We start from the raw sequence: 18,203 nt of genomic DNA, 5'->3' as shown, positions 1-18,203 counted from the left end.
CTAAATCTGGGAGGCTGTACTTGCAGGAAATCTTTAAAGTTTGCATAGATTTAGCTTTTTCCTCCATCTTTTTAAGTACTTCTTCTGCTTTGTTGCCAAACAGGTGGTCTTGGTTTAAGGGAGCATCCAGTAATTTAGCTTTAAAATGAACTGGCAAAGTTTGCTCCTTAAGCCAAGCATGCCTTCTAAGAACAGACCCAGTGACAGCAGCCCTGCAAGATGCCTCTAAGGAGTCAAAACCACATTGCAAAGTATGTTTACCAACTTGTTCAGCAGAATGCATTAAATCCTCTAATTCTTTATTCTCAGCACAGTCAGGAATCAACATCATTTTCTGTTTAAGTAATCCAATAATATGCTGCTGATACCTTAACATATGAAACTGACAGGTTAAGGCCCTAATGGCCAAAGTAGCAGAAGTATATACCTTCTTAACCCATCTGTCCAGGGCTCTGGAATCTCTATCAAAGGGGGTAGGGTTTTGAGCAGTAGTAGCCTTAACGCCTCTTGGTCCCTGTGAAATGGTCTCTGGGTCCACAGTAGGATTCTTAAAGAGGAACGTTTGAGTCAGGTACTCTGTAATACCTGTCAGGTTTCCTGGGAGCCAGAGGTAAAGTGTCTGGGGCCAAGCTAGATTCCAAGAAGGCATCATCTACAATGTCCAGAACAGGAGGGATAGCTAAAGGCCTGTGTTGAGGTAGGAGTAAGAATTCTGTAAGCCTCTTTTTGGAGTCAGAGTAATCCTGGCTTTCCCAGCGGAAATGCTCCCTAAGAGTGTGCAAAGTTTCACCAAAAGAGAAATCTTCTGGAGGGGAAGCAGAAGGAATGGAGTCCTCTGCATCAGAATCCTCATAGGTAGATAAGGGCAAATCCTGGTCATCAGAAGAAACAGAAATCTCAGAATCCTGATCAGAAGAATCAGAAGGAAAATCAGTTCTAGGTCTCTTAGAGGGAGAAGGGTGGCTTCCCCTAATTAGAGTAATAAGGTCTTCAGCCATTCTTATCATTTGCCTTTTAGGCATATGGGCCTGACCATGTGGTTTGGACATCGGTTTTCTAGACGTGGATCGAGTTTTAGGCCTTGAAGAAGACGATGGCATTGGTTTGATATGCAAGTCAGTAGGCCTGAATACAAGAAGCCGGTGCCTGCACAGCGACTCTGGACCCATCCAAGGTAGAGACATCCACAGGTTCCATAGTCGAAGAAGCATCTTGTGGCATTCCAGACTCCAAATGGGTCTCAGTAGAGGCCTGCGAACCTGAAGTAGTGGGTATCAGGGGATGTGAAAGCGCCTCACTGAGTACCGGTGAACTGGTGGCTAGCTTAACGGAAGCGCTGTCGGCAGCTTTGGACCTATGTGGTCTGTTTCTGTCTTTATCTTTGCGTTTTTTCAGAATGTCGGCAGTCGTATGGCTTACCAAAGCCATTTCTGGATAATTAAACCAAGTACCAAAATAGTTTGATGCGAAAATGAACTGACGATGAATAGTTTGAGGATTGAATAAGGCACAAATCTGACAGCAAGGAACATCATGGTCTGGGCCTAAGCAAGGAATGCAGTATGAATGAAAATCTTTATGAGGTATTTGCTTTCCACAAGTAATACAATTGTTAACTTTTACTGACATAGGTTTAGAGCAAGAAAAAGGATCCCCAATGGGGTACTTAGCTTTTTTGAAGACTTCGGTTCTGAAACTCCAAAATGGAAATTTCAGGAGTCGGCTGACTGGCACTTGCAAACTGCTTCTGCTTCGGGCACCACACGGCAAGAAAGACTGATGTAATGGCGTTGGCTGCATGCTTTATACCCCTGACTACCTGACGTCATGGAAGAAGAGACAGCAACCGATGCAGGACCCAAGACTTTGATAATCAGGCCAGCTGAGGGCTACCTGCAAGCAGATAATCCAAATGTAATGACTGCAACAGTGAAACATGAAGAACATCTGCACAACCACACTGACACAGCAAAACTACCCAATATACAGAAAACCACCACAGCATCCCTGCCAGGGGTTACTGGTAAACCACCGCAGAGGTCCATGAATGCTTTGATATGATTTACTCAGTCTTGTCCTGAGGGTTTGATCTAAAGAGTGAACTGACCAGTTGTGAGTAAATTTCACAATAATCCATATCAAAGTCATGACATACTGCTAGACTACAAATTACACCACATAACTCCTATGCAAAATTGCAAAATAAAGACATCTAAATGGGTAATGAATGTTATAGTTATAGTAACTCTTACCAGCATCTAAACTGGAATGATCACCAAACATCCTGCTCTCAATTTAATTTTTTTTTTAACTCCAGTAATACACAACACAATACAGCAATCCTTAAAGAAAACAAATATATTAAACATGAAGTCCACAGCCTGGTAAAGATCACTACAAAACCACAAAAATTAGTATAAATGAAAAGATGGGCAAACTACAAGGCTGAAGTAAAAAACTTGAGACAAGAGAACAGGATTGGATAGCCTGCCTTGGTGCAGATAGGTACCCTGGAATCAATGAGCAGGTGTCTTTAAAACCTATATTGGAAGCCCAACTCCCACATTGCTGTATTTTTTAGTGATGTATATATGTCCATTTTAGTATAAGTTTTTTAGTAGATTTTTTAGAGAGTTTATATTTAGATATTTTACACTATATATTATATTTTCTAGGTTTGATTGTAAGTTCTCACTCTGTATTAGATTGTATGGAGTTGAATAAATAACCGGATGAACTGTGGCTCACAAATCCCAACAGTATAAAGCTGGTTTCTGCAGTGTATTAAATCAGGCAATTCCACAAAACGTCATAAGCGAACAATTTATTTAGCGCTTTCATCTCAGTTAGTCCCAAGAAATCATCAGAATAAATTAAGACAATACTGAACCATCATTAAATAGTACAAGTTAATTAGTAAAATCTGTATTACAATGTATGTCCTTAAAAAAAACTTCAATATTTAAAAGTGTGTTCAAAACATACAACACATATAAAAATATGCTCTGAATTATCTTTTTAGAGTTTTGTATTTTAACACAGGTAAAATTGAGATATATTCATTAATTCCTGGTCCTGTAGTCGCATTAAGCTTTAATTGCCATGTTAGTTTACATTTATCTATTTGCAATTCCCACCAACCACCTCTACTTCATTTCTAAATAATGTCAAGAATAGCAAACTTAAATCTAGAAAAACCCTGGCAACCAAGTGAATGCTTGTAAAGTGCATTATTTAAATTTGTACCAATAATAGCATAAATATGCTTGGAGATGTGCTTTCTTAGTTGTCTCTCAGTTTTTCCGACATAATAATAATTACATGTCATATAGATTGCTAAATAAACTAAAGCTTTTGTTGTACAATTACCATGTTTAAAGAATATAGGTTTTAAAATATTCAAGTGACAGAAATATAATTCCTCAAACAAATATTTACATTGTGGGCAATTTCCACACTTACTAGTCCCCTTGCTGTTAAACATACAAATTTGTGTTGGATGTTCAAATAAATATTTTAGATTCTTGTCCATTTTAAACACAAAACTTGGATTTTCACCAATAATTTTGAGAAAGTCACTGTTTGTTCTAAAATCACCCAGTTCCTTTTCATTACATTCATAATTTCTTTATGTCCATCTCCAAAAGGTAAAACCATACTGTGATTAAATTCACAATCAACTTGTGGAGTGGGAAAGTTCACATTCTCCTTCCGTACCCTTAAAAGTGGTTTAAAGTTTGTACCCCAGGCCTGAGCTACCTCCCAGCTTATCCTGTACATGAGATCTTTAGGATACTCTCTCTCAAAAAACATATTAATAGTGAGACAAAATTCTCTTTTAAATATGTCCCAACTGGAGCTCATTCTTACTGCTCGCACTAACTGGCCTTTAAAGATATTCTTTTTTGTATACTTGGGTGTTGACTGTGATAATCTAAATAATTGTTGGAGAAAGTGTATGTTCGGTAAATCCTAGAGGTGAACATTTTTCTGTCAAAATCCTTCATTAGGGTGACATCTAAAAAATTAATGGTGTTGTCCGAAACTGTAGCAGTGAATCACAAAAAGGAAGAATTGTTATCTAAAAAATTGATCATATCATTATTAGTGACCATTTTGTCTTTCCACAAAATGAAAACATCAAAGTAACATAAGTAAACTGTCCTCTTGCTTTGAAATCTAGGCATAAAAATATTCTTCTGTTCATATGAGTACATTACAAGGTTAGAATAAATGGGGGCACAACTAGCCCCCATTGCTACTCCTTTAATCTGTCTAAAAAAACTGCCTTCAAAAGTAAAGTAGCTATTCATTACAATCATTTCCATCGCATCCACTGAAAAGTTCACCATGGTACTGCTCAAACTGGTGAGATTGGTAATAGCCTCTCTAAATAGATCTAATCCCTCATTGTGGGGAATGGATGTGAAAAGATCAACTACATCCATAGCAGAAAAACAGCGATTATCACTATACCAGTCTCGCCTTATCCTAGACAAAAAGTCCCAAGAATCTTTCAGTAGGATTGAAAACACTGTGGTTTTGAATAATCTATCTATAAAATCCCCTAATGGATAAGTACTACTACCTTGGGCTGCAATGAAAACTTCCTATGTGCAATCATAACTTCGTTGTAAGATGCCTTCCTTATATTTATCTGCATCATAAAACGATTCTAGCACATGTGTACTGTAATCAATATTCTCAACCAAAACAATCCTCCCACCCTTGTCAGGTTTCATAACTCTAAACATATCATTGGTCCTAATATGTTTTAAAACTTCTGTTTCCTCCTTAGATAAGTTAAAGTAATATATTTTCTTGTTTTTTTTAACTCCTCATATATCTCTCTTGAAAATATCTGTTCATAAGCTGTAATAGTAGGTGCATGGGGGGATTAAACGTGCTCTTACATTTAAACAGCTGTCCTTGTTCAGATTCCTTCAGTTGCCTAATTCTTTGTCCGTTGAACATGAATTGCAAATTTAACTTTCTTGAAAAAAGTTTTAATTCTGTCAAAATATCTGGCACCTGAATTTTTGCACCTGGAATAAATTTCCCACTTTTTTTAAAAGAGGAAAAATGTGTATGATTTATCTCTAAACCTGTGTAATTAAAGATGTTGAACCCATTTGAACATAACACTTTCCCTTCATACAACACATTAATAGAATTATCTGTACAATACTTATTTTTAGAAGTAATGATGGATAGCATTTCACTTTCTGATTGTTGTTCCTCCCCCATTGCTGTGCCCTTGGGTTGTTCCTGGTGCCCTTGGGTGCTGGGGCCTGATGAAAAATGTGGGTATTGTTGTTATGATTGTGCCTGTTGCCTATTCTCTCAAACCTTCTAAGGGGGGGGGGTACGTTTCATTAATTTCGTGTTCCTCATTTAACCTACTAGATACTTCATTACTATCCACAAAAGTTTCAGTGTAATTCACAACTCCTGTCCTATTATTTAGTGTATTGTGAATTTTGGGAACTGGATATGCTATACCTTTCTTATATTCATCCTCATCCCTCAACAACTTCTTTTTCTTGCACTGTAAATTAAATTCCACCTGTCTCTCAAATTTATTAAACATATTATCATATTTAGTAGTGTTAAATTCAAATCACAAATCACTAGTAACCTCACTATCCAGTGAAGTTACTTGTTCTAACAATTCAGTAATGCGTGTGCTGTTCAGTCTAATTAAAAACTGAAGTAATTCAAGTTCAAAACGATCAAACATTTCAATCAAACCACTTTTTCCATTCTCTAAGTAAAATGCTGTTCAGAAATTTATACAAACGTAAACCTTTTGGTATCCATTTGCATTTTAAACATTCAGATAAATATAAATTGCCACACTGAAGGATTCTCACCATCAAAATTTTCTGTTCTAAATCTATTAGTTTCTTCTGAAACAGTCTGGGCTGCTCTCACCTTTCTTCCGCTCGTTGTATAGTCCCTGATAGAGTCATTTCCTGGTTAATCTATTCCCAAATGTTGAATGCTGAGTTGTTTGGCTTTCCATTAACTCTCACCGCCTGTGAGGTACCAGGTTGACTGTTGAAAACCAGATGTGAAAATCACCCTAGTTATGTAAGCAACCCGGAACTTGACTCTGGCTAACACCACCCCTCCTCGAAGAGGCTCCTGGGGGCTGTAGTTGTAATAAAGCATTCATACTGCTTGTTTATTGGGTTAACAATAAAATGAGCTGAAATAACGTATTCGCAGGATCACTGCTCCCTTCTGTTTCGAGAATGGACTGGTGTAGGGACCAGTAAGTGTGGAAATTGCCCACAATGTAAATATATTTTTGATGAATTATATTTCTGTCACTCGAATATCTCAAAACCTATATTCTTTAAACATGGTAATTGTGCAACAAAAGGTTTAGTTTATTTAGCAATATCTATGACATGTAACTATTATTATGTGGGAAAAACCGAGAGACAACTAAGAAACACATCTATGAGTATATTTATGCTATTATTGGTACAAATAAAAATAATGCACTTTACAAGCATTCACTTGGTTGCCAGGGTTTTTCTAGATTTAAGTTTGCTATTCTTGACATTATTCAGAAAACAAATAGTGGTGGTTGGTGGGAATTGCAAATAGAAAAAAGTGAATTAACATGGCAATTAAAGCTTAATGCGACCACAGCACCAGAAATTAATGAATATATCTCGATTTTACATGTGTTAAAACACAAAGCTGTAAGAATATAATTCAGACCATATTGTTATACATGTTATATGTTTTTAACACACTTTTAAATATTAAAGTTTTTTTTTTTCAAGGAAATGCATTGTAATGCAGATTTTAATAATTAACTTAATTGTTAATTTGATTGATTGTACTATTAAATGATGGTTCAGTATTGTGTTAATTTATTCAGATGAAGTCTTGGGACTAACTGAGATGAAAGCACTAAATAAATTGTTCGTTTATGAAGTTTTGTGGAATTGCCTGATTTAATACACTGCAGAAACCAGCTTTATAATGTTGGGATTTGTGAGCCACAGTTCATCTGGTTATTTATTCATTTGTTTTATTTACTGGGTGATTTGTCGCATTTTTGAGTTGGATTGTATGGAGTTGACTTGATAGATTAACACGTCCGATTGGCTGTTTGTTATTTTAAATTAATACGGAAGACTGAGTGCTAATAAGTCTGAAGTAGTAGTCTTATGACTGTGAAGGCGCTCACCATTTATTTTATGTGATTTTGTGGGTGTGTTGATTAAAGTTCACCCATCTTTTCATTTATACTAAATCCTTACAGAAAAACTGTATGACTTTTCACCACTGAGCTAATAAACAAGATGGCACCCAAAATGTGACATATGCTACACAGCATCCAGCTAACATGACCATAGCATTACTAAGTCACTGTAACTAGATGATACACAGGAATACGTTCTAAAACATTCCTCGCATAACAATATTTACAACTACAAGAAGTCCACAAGAAGTTTAAGCAAACTAAAACACCACAACAGAATAACATAACAACATGAATAAGTCCAAAGCGACTCAATGCACTGACTGGTAAAAGAAAGAAAAGCTTGTGGTACAAGAAAGTATCACACAAGGAGGAGTAACCTTACCTAAAGCTGTGGATGTGTGTAGAGAAAAGGCATTTATAGGGACACAGTAGTCAATAAAGGCAAATACATAAATATATGAATTATCTGAAGAAATACAGTGTGTACAATAAAACGTGGTCCAATAATGAAGTAAAAATAAAGCATAAAATGTGCAATAATTAAAGGCAATAAGAATGAAAACCATGACCGTATGGCATATGTAAAATTCAAGCCTCTGCAGATTTCCCATTAAAAACAAGAAACAGATTTTCTCAGTATGTAATCAATGCTACACATTCTTTCCTGGTATACAATAGGTGTGTACAGAGAGTGAGAAGTTAGGAGCATTAGCAAAAAACCCTCCTCAGTAGCAGTGTGACACTGCTCCAAGGTGCTTTGACCTCCTCACCAGCTCCAAATAGGAGTCAGAGATAACCTAGAGGCTTTTTGGGTTTGGTAGATTCACTGAACAATCACAGACCTCTTTGAGCAGCTGATGGTCCACAGAAATAAGTCCCCAAAAATATACTTTGGGACCGATGTAATATAATATTTCGCAAAGTTCATTCTTGGCTTGCCTGAGTGAACTATTAACTGAATTAACTATTTGATTGAAAAAGGAACAATAAAAAGATGTTTAGAAATCAGAGCTATGAAAGTGCCTGCATTCACTGTTTAGGCTGTTTATTTCCTGAACAAACTGTTTTAAGAACTGCTTATCCTGAATTATATTTCTCCCCAAGCTGAAGAAAAACATCTTTCATTTTCTTCCCTGTAAACAAAGCTGAGTTTTGAACCCTATAGAACTGTCTGACTGTTTTCTATACTAGACACTGAACAAAGTTACTATATTAATGGTTTTCAGTTGTTTGTCTTTCGGCTTTTTCCCAGTAAGGGGTCGCCACATCAGAACTCCGGTCCGCTAATGATTGGCAGTGGATTTCTTTACGAAACGCCGAGGTGCCAGCTCAACGCCCAACCTTCAACAAAGGCACGCCCATTACGCATGAATGTCTTTCGAATGCTAACCAACCACAGGGAGGACATGCAGACTCCACACAGAAGGCACTCCCAAGCCACGCCAAGAATCAAATGGGAGAACCTCTTGTTGTGAGGTAACAATGCTACCGCCGTACCACCGTGGCATCTATATTAATGGTTTTCAGTGAGCAACAAAAATATTGTTTTCTGTAACTCTGAAATACCAGAATGCAACCTATATACTTTACTCATTTAGTTCCCATCTAAGAAATGGAATGCCCTACCATCGTTACTGCTTAAAAAGCTCATTATTAGCTATAAAAGCAAGTCTGCTTTGACTATCTTTCCTTCTCCCAGAATTTTCCAACTATGTGAAACAAAATAAGTTCATTTTTGTGTGCGACCCTTATGAGTATGGGATTGTATGTCGTGAACAGGATTCTCGCGACAAAGAAAGGGGTTTTGTTTTAAAGACTGACTTGCACCTCTGTATGTTTTGAAGCGGCCTCTACTGCTGTTCAAAAATGGAAAAGTTACTCAAGATTTTGGTGTGGCCTACCACAGCCCTCCAGCAGCAGTGTGCTGTGACTGACCAGCACCTACTAAACATGAAAAAATGGCTTAATACACTGATACATCAGCAGGCCACCTCACTGGGGGTTCCAAAGACCAAGTACATCACTGGGGAAGCTCTGACTGAAGGGCATTGTTATGGCTAAAGTGGTGGTGTATGAATGATATGCTACAAGAGAAAACCAGGTCTCAAAGGGAGTAGGGAGAGTATTTATCTTCACACCTGACTGGGGATTCTCTAAAAGCCTATATGTATTTGTAAGGTTCTGATGCACATAGTAGTCGAGTAGTTGAAGTATATATTGGCTAGGGTTGTTTCTTCATCAGATGCACAGATATTCTCAGACGTTAGTTATGAACAAAATTAAGAAGATCACAAGTGGTTGATTTAATGTGCATTTTAAAGCTGTGGCTAAAACCTGATGTAAAATCACATAAAAATATTTTTAAGAATTGCTGGCTGTAGATATATTTAAAAGGACACTCTAGTATTTCAAGAAAGTGGGTGTCTCATTGTGAACCTAAATCTTCTGAAAAGTTAATTGTTCCATTAATAACAGACATTATACTGAAAGAAGCAAATTAGCAGTTGTCAGGAAGGCCAAGATGTTGAAGACATTGCATAAAGTTCTTCCCTGGAGACACTTTTGATAAACTATCTGTATCTGAAATTATGCCTGCGGAGTGTGACAAGGTAGAATTCTAACTGGTAAATCTGCCTTTTATCACCGTGTTTAACCAGACTTATTAATGTACTATTTTAGTATAAGGAAATGAGTTACAGAGCATTTACTGGACTAAGGGAGTATGGTTTTGTTAGTTAAATCGAAATATATGTGTAATTGAAAAACTGCTAGTAAACAGACAAAGTAATGGGGACAACATAAAGTACCCTGTAACCCAAATAGAAATGTATATTTTTTAGAGAAAAAGTATTCTATCGAGTTATTTTAGTTTCCAACTTAATAGAGTATGTGATAATTTAGCAAAAAAAATTTATTGTACTGTTTCTAATATTTATCTAATGTCACTTTTATTTAACTGCATCACTGTTATAATGATGTGGAGCTTTTCTCCCCGGGCCTCTGCTGAGAATGGCTCTTGGGTCAGTTGGACTTTCCCAGTAAACAAATGTAAAAAAAATAAATAAATACACAAACAAACAAATATATAAATAAATAATGCAACTGTCTACAAAGAAAGAATTTTGATAAATATGTGGCAGAGGCATATAACCAAGTATATCTTCCAAGTTTAATAAATCCAGCAAAGAAAATACTGTAGAATTACAAACATTGCAAAGAACAAAGATTTGGGTAAGGGTGGATGGGCTGGATAAACATGACAGTGAGCCCTATCAAAAGACTCTAGATGGTGAGCTAACAAGAAAGGCCAGTACAGAAACTAATAAAGGAAGCCTTCCAGTTCAAAACAGAGAAAAAACAGAGATTAATTCAATATTAGAAATCACTATAAAAACTGAAGGGGGTTGGTCCACAGTTATTAAGAGAAGTGGATATCAGAACTACGACACAGGCAGACAGATAACTTTCATATGGAGGGAAAAAGGATCCAGAGCAGTCAGACATTTCACAATGCTATAGCAGAGCCGGGAGGCTTGCAAACAAATGCAAGACTCACAGAACAGAGCAAGTGAGAAACCAACTGAAAGAGAACACCCTACCAGAAGAAAATTACTTTTAGACCTGATGAGTGAGGTTATCAGTATCTAATTATTTAATTTATTCTGTGTTATGATTGGCTGGCATTGATTATTTAAAGAATGGTTCTAACCAAGTTTTTATGTATTGATAAAGAGTGTTTGACTCGAAAGCTTTACACTTTTAATAAATATATACTGTGTGGAAGTTTCTGCCTTGGTTTATTCATTTTGCTTTATTCGTTTTGTTTTATGAATCACCCTTACTAGAAGTTGAACTAGAGGAAGATGAAAAGTTGTAGCTGATTTTGTAGTGAAAGACGGGACATCTTCTTCCAAATGTCACTACAAATTAAAGTAATACTAACCTGGTTGGCATACAGAAAATAAAGCACGCAGATTGTAAGTAGGACCAGTGGAAAGATGATGTACTAAAGTGGAGCTAGACAGAATATAGCCCAAGTAGAAGGGGAAAGGGACAAACAGAGCCCTATTTCATATTTATACTCTGAACTATGATATGACTTGACCTATAGGATGACCAAAAAAGAACAGTTTGTGAGTTAGTGATCCAACCGCCAGTTAAAAAAAAAGCTCTTTGAAAATGACACATGGTCATATTCTCTGTGGACACCCAGGGATGGATAAGACAAAGGCCAGAATTAATTATGCTAGCCACATTTTACTGGCTTATTATTAAGAAGGGGAAAAAACATTTTTGTGTGGCTTGCTTAGAATACCAAAAGACAGCACCAAACCCAGGGTTTAGAAACCTTTCATACTCATCCAGACAGCAGAATCCCACCTGAGTGAGCAGCAACGAACAGTGCAGTTTCACTGGTCAAGTTAAGTAAGGGATGCCGATATACACTGGTTACGATGACAACAACAAAAAAACAAGAAGAATAACAATTTTCTAAAGCAATAACCATTACAAAGATTTAATGCCCTACTTTTCCAGAGTAGGAATTCACGGAGAAATTTTTAAATTAGGAAACCCAGTTCACATCCACAATAATACAGGAACTCTACCAATTCTTTCAAGTAGAAGAGCTAAGGACATTGCTTTACATCCACAAACACATGAGTTAAGTGAATATTTTAATAAAAGGTTAAATTCTATGTTACAGAGAGCCATAGAAAAGGAAGGAAAATTTGAGGTCAGTAACTCCAGTGTGTCCTCTTTGCTATGAAGGGGGTATCCTCAGCCTCAATGGATTCATTCTATCCAAACTACTACACAGCAGGCATCCCTAAATCCTGATGGATATGGTGAAGTAAACACTAGAAGTGGAAAACAACACATTTAAAATTGTAATAGAGCATTTTAAAGACCTACAGGTTGGGTAAAACAATATTGCCTACAAGTTAAAAAGCACATATGAATCACAGAAAAAAAACATAAAAATAAACATTGCTTAAAGAGCTCAAGTCATGAAGCAAAGTACTTGTATTTGTGCCTTTGGCCAAGAACACAGTGACCTTTTAAAGTTATAAGTTCATCAGAGTTTATAGGCTAATGACCACGAGGGCCTTTTTAAATTAGACATGCAACCCAAGTCTCTGACAAGTTCTGATACCCTTGATAAGTGTAAGTATGGACCTGGGTGATGAACCATTTACAGGTTATCTGTTTGCATCAGAGATAATAGGTGCCAAACCAGGGATGAATTTCCGGTTTCCCATCCAATTGTCCAAGTGGCACTTCAACTGGATTAGGGAGGAACTCTGCTTCACATGGATGGGGAGTCTGTTCCATAGACGAGGTAGTCTCTGGGATACATACCTATCTCTCCAGCAGGTCCTATTTATATCACAAGCAAGGTTAAAGTCTTTAGAATGGGTGATTCTGGTACTGTTTGTTTTTAGGACATGCAGGAAGTCCATCAGAGTGGGGTCTGCCAATGCCGTGTATGCCAGGCATGGATCTCCCCTCAAAAGTCTGTAGAAGACAGAATAGAGGGTTAGGGCCTTGAGGTGGTCTGCATAGGACATATTACTTATGCCCTTATTGAAAAGTGATGAAAATAATAAAATAGGACAACTAGAAGAGATATGCCAAATAAATGTTTTGAAACTTTGGAAATAAACTGTAGTGGATATGTTTGCAGAATACGTTCAGAAGTCAACATACGCAAAGCACTAAAAGTGCCCAAGTTTACTACGTGAAGAAATTCTTGTGTACAGAATGCTGTGGGACATGCTTTTCAATGGATATGAGTATAGCAGAAATCCCTTAATAGAATCACAGGACCAGCTGGCATATTCTTATCTAATGCTTGTAAAAACCTTATATGCTACTGTTTAACTTTGGACTATTGTAGGCAAGCACATATAATACATTTTGCTGTAAAATTTCTTCAAATGCTACACCTAATATTTCACCCTCAAGATAGAGTATATTTAGTCTTGTGTTTGACTACTTCAGCAAATCTTTGCATAAATATAACATGCCATTTTAACATGCAAACAATGTTTTCTTTATTTTTTTTAGCTCTGCAGAAGAAGATTTTTTTATGTAGACCATGAATTTTGCTCCCATAAGAATATTTCAGATTTATTGTGCAAACTCACGTGTTCCTTTACTAGAATTTATAATACAGGGTCAGAACAAGACTATGTTAAAACAGCTCCCCCTGAAAAATGTCAATACAAGGAACTAACTTATACCCTGCCCAATGCTGGCTTCATATTTTGGCAAGTTTTAATTTCTGATAAACTAAAACTGTTTTATTGAGTTTAGAGAACACAAGGATCACTGTCTCCCATGAAGGAACCAAGATTTTTACTGGTCCCCACAGATATTATTGTTCTGTCTACTTTGAAATTCATGTATGCTTCACTGATGTAAAGTCAAATTAGTTTGATATGTGTTTCGGCGTGCCTTGTGTCATCCACCTGATGGTTAACACTGCACAGTAAACCCTTGTCAAATACCATTCTGCAGAAGGAAACAAATTGTCTCCATGCAACTGTTCTAATGTACTATTTTCAATTATCTGCTAGAACTGATGTATGTAAAACAGGCATATTTAACATCGCACGCAACCTTTTAAACACAGGATAAACAATAATTCAAAATCATATTAATAATAACTACTGAGAAAGACCAGTGAAACACAGCTCTACTTTCCACCAAAATTAATTTATTAATAAAACTTTACAAATCTCTAGCGCCTTGGCTGTTGCCTTTACAGAGTAAAAAATTTTTTTCTTTTGTAATCCCACTTTATATACATTCTTAACACATCATTTTGCAATAAATCAATTAATTCAAAATCATAATACTTTACATCACTTAGATTGCTGATTACTGTCAGTGCCTTTTTCAAGGCAACTGTAGCCTCAGTACTTCACTTTCCAAACAATAGTATCAAAAAAGAAAATTACTTACTGTTAGACAGCCAATGGTTTGTTGCTTTATGATCTGCAAATCGTCAGAGACGGCTTCTTCCCAAGTTGCCAAAGTATAATGTTTAATATCTCCGGAGTTTTCTTCTGTTTTTTTTAGAATCTCCACTTCTTCACTCTTGCGCCCTGAGATTACATCAGACACCGCCATGTTGGTGTCCGTAACATTTTTTTTAATGCCTTCGAGATTTTCTTCCATCTGTTTGAGAATTTTTGCATCTTCCTTCTTAAGCTGCTGAATGAGTTTTTGTTCTCTGTCATACAGAAACTGATGTAGTTTTGCAAACTGTAACGTAATGTATTGTTCCAAACTGCAAGCATGTTCCTGAAAAACAAAAAGTATAAAAATGGTTAAACTGAATGTCTTTACATTAAAAGTATCAGCTACACCCATTCATCTTCTGGGTGCAACAGAATGAGTGAAAGCCATTCCACTAGGACAAAGGCAGGACATATGTCTGCAACAATGGTGACATGGGACCAAGACTAAGCCTACAGTTATGACTAGCAGATACAGAGCGACAACTACCTAGGATGCTATACTCAGTGGGTAAGTGAAATAGAAACATCTGGTGCAAAGATCCCCCCGCATGATACAGTAGGAGTCATTGTACATGATAGTTATAGACACAGGTATGTAATTCTATTACAGAATTAAAAGAAATGTCATAGATAAAGACGATGCACTTTGTTGTGTCATTCACCTTTTCCCATTTAGGGGTCACCACAGTGGAACTCCGGTCCGCTAATGATTGGCAGTAGATTTTTACGTGCCGAGTTGCCGGCCCTGACACACAACCTTCAACGAAGGTACGCCCATTCACGCATGTCTCCACACAGAAGACGCTCTAGCTGAGAATCGAACAGGACAACGTCTTACTGTGAAGCGACAATGCTACCGCAGCACCACCACCGCAGAGACGATGCACTTAATAAATGAAAACAAACAAAGTAAAAAACAGAAAAATCAATGGATCAGGCTCGCAGCAATAGGTTTAATTCAGGTTAAGCGCTTTTTGTCTCCCACACAATACACGGAGACTTCTTCAGACCAATAAAAAACAATGACAAGTAACAGAACTTCACTTTTAAAATATTCCACATTAACAAAACAACCAACCAGCGAACAGACAAAAAGCGTTTTACCTGAATTAAACCTATTGCTGCGAGCCTGATCCATTGTTTTTTCTGTCATAGATAAAGAAGCATGGCCCTGATCATCCAATTTGTCTGGTCCTCTGCCAAACCACGTTCTGCTACACAGCCCAGATATTCCATGGTGCAATTACTCTGAGTCTGCATATGTAATGCAGAATGCTTCACAAGGGTCAGTGAGTACATATATGTAATCCAGAATGTCTCACATGGATCAGTGAGTACATACATGTAATGCAGAATGTCTCCTGTGTATCTAGGAGTACACATACGTAATGCAGAATGCCTTGTGTGCATCTACAAGTACACCCATGTATTGCCAAATGCCTCTTGTTCATAGGTTTATAGGCAAGTACTGAGCTAGTTGCCCTTGCAGGCTATTTTAAACCTAGCCAGCTTCCCTTTTTGTGCTCAAAATAACCTCTTCCATTTGGTTATAGATTGGCCTTACCCATCCCATGGTCAATAATTATATATTACCCCTTATGAGAATAACTGGGTTCATACCATAAATAATTTGAGGGACCCATGCATGGGACAAAGCATTTAGGAGCTGCTTCTGTCCATTAATAGTACAAGGGGCAGTCCTGGGATAAATTTTATGCTTCCCATCCACAGATCTAAGTTGCACTTGAATATGGACAGGGATGAACTTTGTTTATATGGATAGGGCATCTGTTCCACAGCAGCAATATCCTCTAGATGATATACCTGTCTCTCCAAACTATTCTATTGATGTTGCAGAAGAGGTTTACATGCCTAGACAGAGTATTTCTGATGCTATTTGACTTGCTGATTTGCAGTAAATTCACCAGTATTGGGTCAAAGGATGCCTCGTATGCCAGAAACAAGTCACCTCTTGGACGTTTGTAGCATACTGAGTACACTGACAGAGCTTTGAGTCAGTCCATGTATGACATGTTGTTTAGCCCTTGTATCCTTTTAGTAAAGTATCCCTCTGGGTATTCCAGTTATTGCATGTGTCTGGACAGATACATTCCCAAGAAGGTATTATATTCAATGATTGGCCTAATGAGGGCTGAGTAAAGGGGGACAATGACATCCCTAGTTTGAGACACAATACCTTTGATTATAAGCTGCACAATATAGAAGGACTTTCTTACAGCAATGGACATATTTTAGTCAAAAGTTAGGTCACCATCTACATAAGTTCCCAAATCCTGAACAACTGTTAAGGGGGTATTGTCAATATGGTAGTTCCCTAGCGTAGATGACTTCCCAAAGGATACAATTCCCAAAGTGTATCTATGAGTAGACATATGTAAAGCAGAATGCCTTGTGTGAGTCTATCAGTACATATATGAAATGCAGAATGCCTCATGTGGATCAGTGAGTACACATACATAATGCAGAATGCCTCACGTGCATCAGTGAGTACAGATACATAATGCCTCACGTGCATCAGTGAGTACACATACATAATACAGTTTGCCTCATGTGCATCAGTGAATACACATACATAATGCAAAATGCCTCACGTGCATCAGTGAGTACAAAGACATAATGCCTCACGTGGATCAGTGAGTACACATACATAATGCAGAATGCCTCACGTATCAGTGAGTACACATATATAATGCAGTATGCCTCATGTGGATCAGTGAATACGCATACATAATGCCTCATGTGGATCAGTGAGTACACACACATAGAATACGAATAAACCAACAGTCAAACGTCCGGAAAGTAAACAAATACAAAAAGCCAAAAACTGAACCCAGGCAGGGTGCAAAGTAGACTCATAGGTAGGTACTAGGCTACTGGCCCTAGGGCCCATACAAGCCTAGCCAAAAAATGTACCCTGGCTTTTGCCACACAAGAAAATTATTTTCCTGTGCCCCTGTCGAGCAGAGCCACAGAAGTGATCCCCGGGGTGAATTTCCCATCCAATCATCAAGATTTTTCTTGAAGAGTGCTAATGTGGAGCTCTGTTTGACATAGCTAGGTAGTCTGTTCCAGAGTATGGGAAGTCTCTGGGACAGGAAATTAACCCTCCAGCATGTTCTGTTTATTGTGGTGAGAAGGTTTAGGTCCCTAGAGCATGTAGCTCGGAGGGATTGGGATTTCTTCAAATGGAACATGTCCAACAGCTCTGGGTTTGACATAGCTTTGTATGTTAGGCAGAGATTGCCCCTGAGTAGGCGAGATGTGATGGAGTAAAGCTGTAGTTTTTTGAGACGGTCTGCATAGGGCATCTGCTTGAGGCCAGTAATCCTCTTTGTGAGGTATTTCTGTGGTCTTTCCAGTTGTTGTAGATGTCTCGTGAGGTACATACCAAAAGGGGCATTGTATGCTATTAATGGGTCTAATGAGTGATGAGTAGAGGGGAACAATGACCTCTTTTTTTCTGGATGAGAATCCTTTTGTGATGAGATGAGCCACGTAGAAGGATTTCCTGACCACTGTGGCAATGTGATTATCAAAGGAGAGACTACTGTCCACCTGTGTCCCAAGGTCTCATCACATTTTCGGCATTAAGTAGACTACCAGCTATGTGGTAGTTCATGGGTACAGAGTTTTTACCAAAGGGGATGACAATACACTTTTTGGCATTGAGCTTCAGGCCATGGCTTTGACACCAGGTATCTGTCTCAGTGAGGCCCTTTTGTAGTTTGTCCACATTGTTAGCAGTTTCGATTATGGCTCCTAGTTTGCAGTCATCTGCAAACTTTGTTAGCCAAAGACCTTCTGTGTTGGCCTGCACTTCAGAGAAGTAGATACCAAACAGGAGAGGACCCAGGACTGAACCCTGTGGTACTCCACTTGTCACTGGTCTGATGTCGGATTTGGAATCCGCTACTTTCACAGTGTGG

At 37.7% G+C, this 18,203-nt stretch overlaps 1 protein-coding gene across 1 annotated transcript in view; it reads right to left on the bottom strand.

Moving 5' to 3' along the window:
* LOC122813952 (zinc finger protein 879-like) overlaps positions 1-18,203 on the bottom strand; it is a 104,305-nt gene that overhangs the window by 68,483 nt on the left and 17,619 nt on the right. The window contains 1 exon segment of the mRNA XM_044086496.1: positions 14,198-14,539. Within this exon segment, the coding sequence (XP_043942431.1) occupies positions 14,198-14,539 (342 nt within the window).

The sequence above is a fragment of the Protopterus annectens genome, chromosome 10.part0 (assembly GCF_019279795.1).
Source record: "Protopterus annectens isolate FY-2018-M chromosome 10.part0, PAN1.0, whole genome shotgun sequence".
NCBI lineage: Eukaryota > Metazoa > Chordata > Ceratodontiformes > Protopteridae > Protopterus > Protopterus annectens.
This window is presented reverse-complemented; position numbering and strand designations above follow the sequence as displayed.